This window comes from Scyliorhinus torazame, chromosome 4 (genome assembly GCF_047496885.1).
Source record: "Scyliorhinus torazame isolate Kashiwa2021f chromosome 4, sScyTor2.1, whole genome shotgun sequence".
Taxonomy (NCBI): domain Eukaryota; kingdom Metazoa; phylum Chordata; class Chondrichthyes; order Carcharhiniformes; family Scyliorhinidae; genus Scyliorhinus; species Scyliorhinus torazame.
In genome coordinates, this window is record NC_092710.1 from 241,638,782 (window position 1) to 241,653,013 (window position 14,232).

The window sequence follows — 14,232 nt, forward strand, 5'->3', positions numbered from 1 at the left end:
GAAGGGGGACTGCCCAAACCGAAAAGAAAATACGGGAACGTCTTCTGTGATAAGGGCTACAAGCTAAAGTTTATGTGGATTCAGGGGCGACAGATCAATTATTTAGGGTAAGACCGGTACCTGGGCTGGATTCTCTGTGACATCATGCCGAAATCGCGAAACGCGATCGGCTGGAGAATCGGCTCCGATGCCAAAATCGGATCCAGAAATACAGTACACATCTCATTATCAGCCCTGACGACCGATTCTCCGGGGCCTCAGCGATTCTGCGCCCCAGATGGGCTGATTTCCCGACAGCGTGTTTCTAATGAGCTGTACAAAATTGTGAAGCCGCCGTGCTGGCTGAGGCAACTGCGAGAGGAGGTAGGAGTTGGTGTGGGGAGCACTGCGGCCTCCCGTTTCGGACACTGGCTGTGCTTTCTGCAGGGGTATTTGCTCCTCAATTTCCCGCTGACTATTTGGGGGCCTGTAGTACAGTCCTATCAAGGTGATCTCTCCCTTATTTTTCAGTTCCACCCATAGAGACTCAGTGGGCGAACCCTCGGATACATCCCCTCTAAGTACTGCCGTGATGTTCTCCCTAAACAAAAACGCCACTCCCCCTCCTCTCTTACCTCCTGTTCTATCCTCTCTATAGCATCTGTACCCCAGAACATTGAGCTGCCAGTCCTGCCCCTCCCTTAGCCATGTTTCAGTCATAGCTATAATATCCCAGTCCCATGTGCCCATCCATGCCCTGAGTTCATCCGCTTTGCCCGTCAGGCCCCTTGCATTGAAATAAATGCAGTTTAATGTAGACTTTCCTTGCTCTCTGCCCTGCTTTCTCTGGTCATGCTTTACACACTCTCCCTTCCTGCCTTTTGTTTCCGTCCCCACTGACTTCCTACATCGGTTCCCATCCCCCTGCCACATTAGTTTAAACCCTCCCCAACTGCACTAGCAAACACACCCCCGAGAACATTGGTTCCGGTCCCACCCAGATGCAGACCGTCCGATTTGTACAGGTCCCACCTCCCCCAGAACTGGTCCCAATGTCCCAGGAATTTGAAACCCTCCCTCTTGCACCATCTCTCAAGCCACGTATTCATCCTAGCTATCCTGTCATTCCTACTCTGACTATCACGTGGCACTGGTAGCAATCCTGAGATTACTACCTTTGAGGTCCTACTTTTTAGTTTAACTCCTAACTCCCTAAATTCAGCTTGTAGGACCTCATCCCGTTTTCTACCTATATCGTTGCTGCCTATATGCACCACGACAGCTGGCTGTTCACCCTCCCCCTCCAGAATGCCCTGCAGCCGCTCCGAGACATCCTTGACCCTTGCACCAGGGAGGCAACATACCAACCTGGATTCTCGTTTGCGTCCGCAGAAATGCCTGTCTATTCCCCTTACAATTGAATCCCCTATCACTATAGCTCTGCCACTCTTTTTCCCGCCCTTCTGTGCAGCAGAGCCAGCCACGGTGCCATGAACCTGGCTGCTGCCACCTTCCCCTGGTGAGCCATCTCCCCCAACAGTTTCCAAAACGGTAAATCTGCTTTGGAGGGAGATGACCGCAGGGGATCCCTGCACTGCCTTCCTACTCTTCCTCTGTCTGTTGGTCACCCATTCCCTATCTGCCTCAGTAATTTTAATCTGCGGTGTGACCAACTCACTGAATGTGCTATCCACAACTTCCTCAGCATCGCGGATGCTCCAAAGTGAATCCATCCGCAGCTCCAGAGCCGTCAAGCGGTCTAACAGGAGCTGCAGTTGGACACACTTCTTGCAGATGAAGGAGTCAGGGACACCAGAAGGTTCCCTGACTTGCCACATCTCACAAGAGGAGCATGACACGGGTCTGAGCTCTCCTGCCATGACTTAAACCTGAAGTTAAATTTGAACTACACTACACAGCTAAGAGAAAGTCAAAGAGAGAAAAATCACTTACTAGTCACAAGCCAATCGCTTACCTGCTGGCTGTGATGTAATTGCTCCCGAGACTCCCTCACAGGTCTGCTTCTCTGCACCTCCTTAAGATGAGCACCAAATTCCCTTCACTAGTTAATTAATTTACTTAATTAATTGGATTTTTTTTATTTTTTATTTTTTTTGGAAACTCAACTCCAAACACCAAACTCCAAAAAACACAGCCCTCACTCACCTCTTACCCAAACTCAGCCTTACCCAAACTCAGATACACTCTGTTTGCTTCCAGCACTCCGTTTCTAAAGGCTCGTCAGCCACACCTTTTGTATCCTTCCTGATTTACACTCAGCCAAGAGGCCTGCTCCCGGAACTGAACTCCCGAAACTAACAGCTGACCTGCAAGGTAAGGAAGCTGGTAAACAGTTAAAAAATGGGGGGGAGGCACCGGAGTGGCAGCCGGGAGAGTAGGGGAGATTTTTGAGAGGGGTGTAAGGATGTTGTGGCTGTTTGCTGTTGCCGCGGTTGGTTTTGGTTTTTCTTCTTTCTTATGTATATATTTGAAAATGCTTCCAATAAAATATTTAAAGAAAAAAGACTGTGAAAAGATCGATTCACTCCAGGCATGATTCCATGAAGAAATCAGGTTAGTCATTTTTAAAACAAAACTTTATTGTGAATAACAATATTAAACCTGTTTAACTTCAAACCCGAAAAGAACAGCCACACACGTACACCTTAAAATTACGATTCAATTTCCCATCAAAAAACAAGATCATACACATGCAGCTCTAAATATAGCTTAAACATGCAGGCCTTAAAGTGATACATGTCTCACTGTGCACATTCTGAGAATCTCTTCTTACTCTATCTGAAGGTCTTCAAATGGCTGCTTCACTTGATTTGTTTCAGTCTTTCCCTTGTCTCCGGAGAAGGCTGCTCGGTTTTTAAAGTAGTATCTTACTTGGAAAAGGAGTATGGACTCGGAGTCAAGCATATGGGAACTCAATTTCTCTTTTCTCAAACTCATTGCGTTTCTGCCTCAACCTGTGGTCCCAAAAAAAGCAAGAGTTGCCAGATCAGAGATCAGGGACGATCGGCTGGAGAATCAATGTTACCGATGAAATCGGGAGTGGCGCCGCTAAGCGGCATACTCTAGGAGTACGCCGCTGTCATAATATCCACGCATGTATATAATGAAGTGCGGACAGGCAGTGATTGACACACAGGATGACCAGTAAGCACACAGCACAGTGCAGCCAATCACCAGACAGGACACCACCACTATAAAGCCAGAGGGCACTAGGTTTCCCGCTCTCTCTGGACCCAGCCACTGAGACAGTCCGAGTCCACGAGCTAGCACAGTGCAAACACCATGTGGTAGCTAGTGAGTCTGGTCAGGCTAGTACAAGGTCTCCAGTCAGTTCAGTATAGTGTTGACCCACAGTTAAATATGTATGTTAGTTCTATCGGTCAATAAAACCGTGTTGGATCTTCTACAGTGTAGAGGTCTGTTACTTGCATCGCTGCATCAACTGTAGTCCACACCGAACTGACCTGCCTAACACATCAGCCGCGTGCCGTATCGACAGTTTCAGGATGTTGCCTGAGGCCCTCCCCATAAAGCTCCGCCCCACCCAACCGGCCGAGTTCCCGATGGCGTCGGTCACGTGTGCTATCATTTGTCGGGAACTCGGCCTGGCGGCTGTGGACTCAGTCCAGCCCGTCACAGTCGGGGAAGGGCCAATCCGCGGGCAGGGAGGACTTTGGCAGGGGCTGGGGGCACTGTTGGGGGGTGGTCCGGGGCTCGCGAGCCGGCCAAATGGGAAGGCACTATTTTACAGGCCGGGACCACGCGCGGCCGGCGCTCTGTTTCTCGGCGCGGCCACTGTAGACCGCCACCGTGCGCATGCGTGGCCATGGATCCGGCAATTATCCGTGCCGTATCGGCAGTTAGGTCTGGGTGGTCTGCGCTGCCTTCCTGCTAGCCCCCAGCCAGATGGAGAATCGGTGGCTGTTTACGTCAAATTTTTGGTCGTAAAACGCCACCGTTCTCACGCCAGCATCAAGACATAGCTTGAAAATCAGAGAATCCAGCCCCAGACCTCACTTCCAAAAGCCTTTCTCCAGCCACTGTCTCTCTTCACAGCTTCTCACAATATCGCTCAGTGCCTCTCCCCCCACAGCTGTTAAAAAATGTCCCTGAGCTCTCTTAGCTCCTCCCATCACTGACCTCCTCTGCCAGTGTTTAACCCTTAAATTGTCCACTATTTTCATAACCCAATTTCTTACAATCGTCCAGTCATCACACCTTCGAAGGAAAGAGAGAGGGAGAGTGCGCCTCCATTTTGAGGCTCCCTCGCAGCAACTTTACAAAATCTGAAATAAACAGTCACAGCTGTTGGAATGTCATTGTGGAGGGGAGACCCTGAAATTGGGCATGATGTCCACAAACCAGGGCACTGGCTGGTGGCACAAAATTATGCAAATGCCTACCAGCATTTCTGCTCACATATCAGGGAGGAAATTCTGCTGCATCTCCATTCATATTCCAAAAGGAGAAGATGTAGTTGAGGAGAAGGAGGGGGTCTAAGGTAAACCCTTTGGGGTTTCTTGAGGTGATATTGCATGGGTTCATAGAGACGCCACACAGAATGGCAATATGTGTTTCAGACCACCTTCATAGATAATTCCAAGTGAAAGATTGTCTCGAATAGGGCACTATAACTTTAATATATCTGATCAGCTATAAAATCTGTTTCAGGACACTTTCTCGATAATTTCTAATACAGTTTATCTTTTTCTAAAATGTTTCTAAAAGTGGCAATAGCAGGGGAAAGACAGTGTGATTTTTTTCCTAAATAAAATCATTCACCTTGGAAAGCCATTATTTTCCAGCACAGGTCAATTTAAGACGAGAAATTGATGCTCGGAATCCAACTACTGCAGTTTCAGAAGCATCATGAATTCTCACATCACCAGGGAAGATGTAAGGTTGTCGAGTTACTATTGCTTAAACAAATGAATTAATCAAAAATATTTTCTTTTGGAGAAAGAAGTCAATTGAATTTGATAGAAATTGCTCATGATCCGTGATATTTACCAGTGATGTGAGTCATCCGAGAGTGCCTTTAAGAACTGGATGTTTAAGCAATGTACCTTTAAGAAAACAGTGATGTCATAGAGTGGGTAGAGCTCAGGTCAGCCATTTTGCAGTTTGATTTTGCAGTTTGGTTTCAGTTTTGAAAAGTGCCTGGCTGGTTTTGCTGTGAGCTGATTAAAAGGAGAAAGCCAGTTTGAGACAGCAGCTTGAGAAGTTCTGGTTTGGAAAAGAGCTGGGTGTGTGTCTGTGTTTTGCAGTGAGCTGGATTTCTGCCATGAAAGACTATGCCTGGATCATTTGGGTGATTTAAAGTAAAGCCTTTAACCTGATGTGATTTTGTTTAAAGGTGTTAAGTCTCTTGGAAGTTTGAAGGAACATTTTAAGGAATTATTTACTGTTGCAATATTTTCTGAGTTATCTTTGAAGTAAGGGGAGTTAAGAGATCCAATGTTTATTTAAGATATTAAGTTGAGTTCATGGAATAAACAGTGTTTTGTGTTTGAAAACCCACCTGTCCATAATTGTAATACCACACCTAGGGAACAAGCCGTGTGCTAGGAAAAGCAACAAATCCATTAAAGGGAGAGGTTGGTTGAACTCCATGATACATTTGTGGTTCTGAAAAAGCCTCGCCCATAACAATTGGGGGCTCGAGGGGAATAAAAGTCTATCTATTGGATTGGCTTTTGTGAACTTAAAGACAGTGAAGGATTGTTGCTTTTCCGGTGTGGTATTTTAGTTTAAATGGGGAGAGTGTTGTGAACAATGGCTCTTTCAGAGGCTCAGACATTTTTGGGGGTGGTGAATGTTACACGTTACCTTACGGACAGAAATGAAAAACAGACTGTTAGATTTGGCAAGAATATTCGCATTTTGTCAGGTAATGTTAACTGCAAAAGATGAGGTAATTATGGCGGTGGTTAAGCATTTAAAGTTGCCTGAGATAGAGTTTGACTAATTGAAAATGGCAAAAATTCAGTTGCAAATTAAACAAATGGAACATGAGAAAGAATTAAAGTGGCTGGCATACGAGATTGAGAGAGAGGAAAAAGAAAGAGAAGAGAGGACAAAGAAAAGGAGAGAGAAGAAAGGATAAAAGAAAGAATAGCCCTAGCAAAACAAAAAGAAAAAGAAAGGGAGATACAGATCAGGGAAAAAGATAAAGAGAGGGAGTTTGAACTTCAGAAAATGGCCATGAAACATAACAATCAGTAAAAATTGGCAGACGTAAAGGGAAACGTACAGTTGGATGATAGTGATGAGGATAGTGAAAAAGAGTGTCATAGTCGAAGGCTTGGTGGGAATCTATTTAAATATGTCCAAGCATTGCCAAGGTTTGACGAGAAGGAAGTGGAAGCCTTTTTCATTTCATTTGAGAAGGTAGCTAAGCACATGAAATGGCCACTGGACATGTGGGTGTTACTGATTCAAACAAAGCTGGTAGGTAGAGCTAGTGAAGTGTTTGCATCACTATGGGAGGAAGTATCTGGAAAGTATGAGGAGGTGAAGAAATCCATCTGAAGTGCATATGAGCGAGTGCCTGAAGCTTACAGACAAAGGTTTAGAAATTTAAGGGAAGAATTTGGTCAAACATAAATGGAGTTTGAAAGGCTCAAAGAGTAATTTTGATAGGTGGATAAGGGCTTTGAAAATAGACCAAACGTATGAAGCTCTCAGAGAAATTATACTTTTAGAGAAGTTTAAAAATTAAATTCCTGATGTAGTGAGAACTCATGTGAAAGAACAGAGGGTTAAAACTGCGAGATTAGCGGCGGAAATGGCAGATGATTATGAATTAGTTCATAAATCAAAGATTGGTTTCCGACATCAGTTTCAGCCGGTGAGGGATAGAAACTGGGGACATGAGAAATACTCAAGTGGTAAAGGTAAAGGTGATCTGATGGGAGACAATAAAGAGGGTGTACTTCAGATTAAAAAAGAAATCCAGGATGGTGGAAAAGAAATGAAAAATTTCAAATGTTTTCATTGTAATAAACTAGGCCATGTAAAGTCACAGTGTTGGTGGTTGAAGAAAAGCACTGGGAAGGCTAATGTGGTAAAACAGGATAAGACGGTGGGGTTTGTTAGAGTGGGAAAGGAAAGCCCAAGGGAAGCGAAGAGGTGCAAACGATTGTACAGCCTGTTCAAGAAGTAATTGTTAAGAAGGTGCCAGATGTCTTTAAAGAATTTAATTGTGTGGGTAAAATTTACTCATGTGTATCAGGAGGAGCAGGTAAAGAAGTCACAATTTTAAGAGATACATGGGCTAGTCAATCTTTAATGGTAAGTGATGAGGAATTATGTAGTTTGCGAAGAATGGTGCCAGAAAAGGTGGTGACATGTGGAATTCAGGGTGAGAGGAGTAGTGTTCCATTATATAAGATAATGTTGGAAAGTCCAGTGAAGAGTGGTGAAGTGGTAGTAGGAGTAATAGATAAACTGTATTCCTGGACAAGATAGTTTATTTTGGGTGATGATATAGCTGGATCGCAGGTGGGAGTGATGCCTACTGTGGTTGATAAGCCATTGGAAAATCAGTCAACTGAAGGGTTGAAGGACGAATATCCTGGGATTTTTCTGGATTGTCGAGTAACAAGGTCGCAAAGTCACAGGTTAAGACAAGAGGAGAAATCAAAGAGTGAAGATGAAGCTAAAGTGCAATTAACAGAAACGATTTTTGACCAGATGGTTGAAAAAGAACAAGAACAGGTGGAGGGTGAGGTGAATATTTTTAGTTCAGGAACATTGGCAGAGTTACAACAGAAAGATGTAGAAATAAAACGGATATATTAGAAAGCATATACGGAAGAGGAATCTGAGAGTATACCAGAGTGTTATTACCGTAAAAATGATGTCTTGATGAGAAAATGGAGACCTGTTCATATGCAGGCGGATGAAAACTGGGCAGAAGTTCATCAAGTAGTATTGCCGGTAGGGTATAGAAAGGAGGTGTTGCGAGTTGCACATGAGGTACCAGTGGGAGGTCATTTGGGAATAAGGAAAACTCAAGCTAAAATCCAGAAACATTTTTATTGGCCTGGACTACAGAAAGATGTAGTTCAATGTTGTCAATCATGTCACACATGTCAAGTGATAGGGAAACCTCAAGCAGTGATAAAATCAGCGCTCTTAATACCCATTCCAGCATTTAAGGAACCTTTTACAAGGGTCCTAATCGATTGTGTAGGACCGCTTCCTAAAACAAAAAGTGGGAATCAATATCTTTTGACTATAATGGATGTGTCTACTAGGTTTCCAGAGGCCATTCCAGTATGTAATATTACAGCTAAAAGGATTGTGGAGGAGTTGCTTGAATTCTTTACTAGATATGGACTACCCACAGACATTCAATCGGATCAAGGAACTAATTTTACTTCAAAGTTATTCAAAGTTATGGATAGCTTAGGAATAAAACAATTTAAATCAACTGCGTACCATCCAGAATCGCAGGGAGCGTTAGAAAGGTGGCATCAGACATTAAAGACAATATTGAGGGCCTATTGTCAAGATTATCCAGAGGATTGGGATAAAGTAATCCCATTTGTATTGTTTGCAATTAGGGATGCACCTAATGAGTCTACCAAATTTAGTCCTTTTGAACTAATTTTTGGTCATGAGGTAAGAGGACCACTTAAATTGATGAAGGAAAAATTGGTGGGTGAGAAATCGGAAATTCCACTATTGGATTACGTGTCAAATTTTAGGGAACGATTAAATAGAGCAGGTGAATTGGCTAGACAACATTTGAAAATTGCACAAAATGTGATGAAACGGGTAGCGGACAAGAAATCCAAAGTTCATAGTTTTGCCAGTGGGGATAAAGTTTTAGTGTTGATACCAGTGGTAGGGGAGACTTTAAAAGCTAGGTTTTGTGAACTGTTTCAGATTGAAAGGAAATTAAGTGAGCTGAATTATGTGGAAAAAACACCAGATAGAAGGCTCACCGAGTGTGTCATGTGAATATGCTTAAAAGGTACTTTGAAAGGGAAGGAGAGAAAATGGAGGTTTTAATGATTCTAACTTAAAGTGACGAACCAAATCCAGATGACTGTGAATTTGACATACCTCAAATTAAATTGGAAAATGAGAATGTTCTTAAAAATTGGGATAAATTGTTAAGTTACCTTCCAGAGGAAAAACAAACTGACTTGAAAGAGTTATTGATATCACATGGGCAAGTTTGTAGAGATAAATTGGGAAGTACTAAAATGGCTATACATGATGTAAATGTGGGAAATGCTGTTCCTATCAAACAACATCCATATAGACTTAATCCTTTAAAATTGGCACAGGTTAACAAAGAGATTGAGAGTATGCTTAAAAATGGCATAATTGAAGTGGGTTGCAGCCAATGGAGCTCACCCATAGTGATGGTACCTAAACCAAACGGTACCCAATGGTTGTGTTTGGACTATCAAAAGGTGAATGCAGTTACAAGAATGGACTCTTATCCTATCCCACCATTGAAGGATTGCATGGAGAAAGTGGGACAATCTGCTTTTATTTCCACTTTCCAGACATGGAAAGAACATTTAAAACATCGTATGGAGTTCTTCGATCAACTTCAGGTGGCGGGTTTGGTGATGAACCTAGCCGAAAGTGAATTTGGAGAAGCCCAAATCACTTTTCTTGAGGAGTTTCCGATACTCTCATGACAAAGGGAGGCAATGCGATCTCTTACCATGAATGAATTTGATCGAACCTTTGTGCAAAAGTTTTGTGGCGTGATTACTCCACTGATGGAGTTGCTAAAGAAACCTAAAAAATTTCAATGGACAGCGGACTTTCAACAGGCATTTGACTGCCTGAAAGCTGTGATCACCAATGCTCGTGTATTGGAGAATTGCAAGGGACTCTGTGGTCAGATTGAACGAAAGTATCTGATTCTAAAGAGAAATGCCGAGGAGTAGAGGAATGGATGGATCGTGCAGAGACTTTGTTGAAAAAGACTATCAACCATTTTAGTTGGAGGAAGAAGAACAAAGAAAAATGGATTATATTATTATACCTGTTTGCGTGTGTTGTTTTCTTTAAATAAAAATGTATATTTAATGTGTGCATTTCTTAGTGGATGGTGCAAAAGTGAAAAATGAAACCATCTTGAAGTTGATGGGGTTTTTTTTCTTGGGGGGATGTGTCATGCGAGAGTACCTTTAAGAACTGGTTGTTTAAGCAATGTACCTTTAAGAAAACAGTGATGCCATAGAGTGGGTGGAGCTCAATGAGAGATCCAATGTTTAGTTGAGATGTTAAGTTGAGTTCATGGAATAAACAGTGTTTTATGTTTGAAAACCCACCTGTCCATAATTGTAATACCACACCTAGGGAAAAAGCCATGTGCTAGGAAAAGCAACAAATCCATTGAAGGGAGAGGTTGGTTGAACTCCATGATACATTTTGGGGTTCTGAAAACGCCTCGCCCATAACATGTGATTTTGAGTTCAGTCCCAAAACCATTTCTCCAAATTGGAACATGATCTATATTCTTGATACCGTTTTACATTCTCACACACGTGGCATGCGTGTTCACACCAGGAAAACGGATTCCTCACTGAGTAGTGTTTCCTCCATTTGAAGTAGGTCATGTACAAATCTTCATTCCCGTCCAGTTTGTGCAGGTAACCCGCAAGTTCTTTAGCTGAGTGGAAATCATCCACATGAATGAAAGAATCGGCTGGAATGTAATTTTCATAGTTTTTTCTAGATGTCCCCAGGACCACAGGCACGGTGCCAGCACGCAAAGCATTGTAGAGCTTTTCAGTTATGTAATCTTCATGTACTGAATTCTCAAAGGCAAGGTAGAATTTAGAACTAGATATGGTAGGCATCAATTTGTGATTGTCCAGACGTTTCCCGAAGGCTTGACCGTAAGTGTTGATATTAATGTATTTGCGGAATTCATTGTAGAACTTCACTCTGGCATGATTAGTGTTCCAATGGCTTACAACCCAACACACCAGATTGCTTTTCTTAGGCAGTTTAAAATCTAATGGCACTCTGTTTATTATCAGAGACCCATAAGGCGCTTTGATATCTGAATCATGACGATATGTCAAGGTCAGGTTGAAGAAATGGTCGAGTCCAGTCTTTTTTGGAGAGTGGGTAGGTGACTCCAGGTTCATCCAAACCCATTTCTGAAATGTTGGCCGAGGCTGTTTGGGCAGATTGGACAAGTCTCCACTCATGTCTCGGTGATGGAAAAGGACAGCATGAGATTTGTTATAGAGGTTTCTATCTGCAGTTAAACGGCAGTTGAACTCAGATCCACAAGAATTGAGCTCAAATTTTGCACCAAAAGGCCAAAGCCAAATGAGTACAATAGTTTCATTCTTTTCAATAACTTTCACAAGGGGCTTTTTCACACCGAGTATCGATTTGGCAGATTCCAATGGAGTATAAATCCAGTTGGTTGTTGGTTGGACATACAGCAACAACATGGCTAAAAAACAGCCCAAACAGATGGTGGATATTAACAGGATGCGAAAAATCCCTGTATTACCAATTGATGTCATAATGTCTCCTGTGAAGGGAAAGATTAAGACTATTAGGATCCTGGAAGCACAGCTTCTCTTCCAATTAACTGCATCAAGATCCAGAATGTTTGAACACAGCTTTCTGAATGGAATGAGGAAGATTTAGCTTGGAGATATAAGAGAGAAGGTAAAGAGAGTGGAAGAGGAGAAAGCTTAAAATGAGAGTTCAATTTAGGAAAGAAGTGAACAAAAAGAATGAAGAAAAATGATAGTAAGAGGATCTAATCAAACACAGACAACAATGAGCATGATAATGTTGCCAACATTACAATGCACTGTGGAATAAATGGAAAGAAAGATTTGCATTTATATTGCACCTTTCATAGAGCCATAGGATAGAATTGAAGGTAGATGATGGGGTTACTGCACATCAACTGGACAACGGCCTTCCCTGTGATCAAGGAAACTGGGGCAGAAATTCTGCCTCCTTTAATGCTCTTGGCCAATCAGAGGCGATCAGCTGAGTTTGCTTGGCAGGGCCCCCAGCTAATGTGCAATGAAGCAGGATTAATTAATGGGCTCATAATTTTCAGTCATCATACATGACTGAATTTTGCACTCATTTTGAATAAGCAAGGTGTAGATCTAAGACTGGTGTTTTAAATTTAAATAAAGGGTACGAAGACAGAGCTGGGCAACGTGAACTGGGAACGTTTGGTTGAGCGATAGATGAGTTGAGATGCAGTGGCAGATATTTAAGGAGATATATCATAACACTCAACAAAGATGCATTCCAGTTCAAAAGAATTATTTGAGGAGAAGGATGCGTCATCCATGGAAGTGAGGAAGTTAAAGATAGCAGGGAATTGAAAGAAAACGCATATAATTTTGCTAAGATTAGTGGCAAGTCAGAGGATTGGACAGATATAAGTAAAACAAAGAATGACTGGAAAAGTAATAAGAGAGTAAGCAAGCTAGAAATATTAAAATAAGCATACAGAGTTCCTACAGATATTTGAAAAGAAAAATGGTCGCTAAGGTGGGTGTTTGTCCTCTGGGGGGTGGGCGAGTCTGGTGATTAGTAATGAGAAATATGGAAATGGAAGAAGCACTGGATAGATGTTTTGTGTCTGTCTTCTTTGTAGAAGACACAAATAACATCCCAGAAATAATTGTAAAGCAAGAAGTTGAAAAAGGGAGGAATTGAAATCAATTCGTATCAGGAAAAGGGTACTGAGAAAAATGTTAAAAGCAAAGCTGACAAGTCCCTAGTTCTGATAGACTTCAACCTAGGGTCTTAAAATAAGTGGTTGCAGAGATAGTAATGTTTCCAAAATTCCCTAGATTATAAAAATCTCCCATCTGCTTGGAAATTTGCAAATGTAAATCTATTATTCAAGAAAGAAGGGAGACAGAAAGAGGAAATTACAGGCCAATTAGTCGAACATCGGCCAGAGGGAAAATGCTAGAATCCATTATTTAGGAGCTTATCTATGGTGATTGTCCCTTCAAGGGCAACACAGCAGAGTAAGGGTCACATGGCCTGTGTGACCAATCGGGACTTAGTGTTTGGAATCCATGGTGAGAAAGGTTCTTCGGCAAAGCAACATTTTGGGAGCTTGCTATAGCCATGAGACTGCTGTCCAGTTCTCATTTATAAACACCTTTTGTGTTCACAAATGACATCTGTGAAAGTGCACCTTTACATCTGGTGACGAGGATAAATTATCCTGACACTACCTCTGACCCAATACCTGTGAGTAATATGTTTCAATCGAAGTCTAAGAAAATAAAGTACTCACCAGAATAAACCTATTTGACACCTCCATGGAGGACTGGACACAATAAGTTGAGCGCCTTGGATATGATTTCCAAGCAAACAAAGTGGAGAGGAGATGAAACACAAAGTAATTCTCCTTGTGGAACTCAGACCTAAAACCTTATTTGCAGTCTTACAGCCCCAAGTGAGACCGACTCCATATAATTTAGTGAGCTCATGGATTTAATAAATGTTCAATTGCACCCTCAACCATCAATCATACTCCAGAGATTCAAATTGAATTTGAGGGCGGGAGCCGCAAGTGACTTGATCACAACTTACATTGTTAGACTGAAGCAATCATGGAGTATTGTGATTTTGGAGCCAACCTAAACAACATGTTATGGGACAGGTTCATCTGTGGCATGAACAACATCATTCAACACAGATTGCTTCCAGAGGCCAAGGTAAATTTGAAACGAGCAATGGAGATAGTGATGGCCATGGAAAGTGCTGAAAAAGGTGCATAAGACCTGCAGAGCGCATTAAATGGTGTTGTTCACCAGTTAGGGAAGGAACCTATAGGACACCATGGCACCAAAACCACTGAAATCGCTGTGAAGCAGGAAACAATCTCAGCTACAAACTACAGAATAGGCAATCAATCTGTAATGCCTAAAATGGAATATTAACAATAATGAGTTAACCACACTCCTGAATCATGTGAGTTTAAGGAGACAATCGGCGAAATTCTCCCCCAACGGCGCGTTGTCCGCCAACTGGCGCCAAAAACGGCGCCAATCAGATGGGCATCGCGCCGGCCCAAAGGTGCAGAATGCTCCGCATCTTTGGGGGCCAAACCCCAACATTGAGGGGCTAGGCCGGCGCCGGAGGGATTTCCGCCCCGCCAGCTGGCGGAAATGGCGTTTGTTGCCCCGCCAGCTGCCGCGGAAATGCGGCGCATGCGCGGGAGCGTCAGCGGCCACTGAC

At 42.8% G+C, this 14,232-nt stretch overlaps 1 protein-coding gene across 1 annotated transcript; it reads right to left on the reverse strand.

Moving 5' to 3' along the window:
• Positions 1-2,558: 2,558 nt before the first annotated feature.
• LOC140410843 (4-galactosyl-N-acetylglucosaminide 3-alpha-L-fucosyltransferase 9-like) lies at positions 2,559-11,717 on the reverse strand. Its single transcript, XM_072499544.1, has one exon. The coding sequence runs from the start codon at positions 11,520-11,522 to the stop codon at positions 10,452-10,454; it is 1,071 nt and encodes a 356-aa protein (XP_072355645.1). The 5' UTR covers positions 11,523-11,717; the 3' UTR covers positions 2,559-10,451.
• Positions 11,718-14,232: the final 2,515 nt, after the last annotated feature.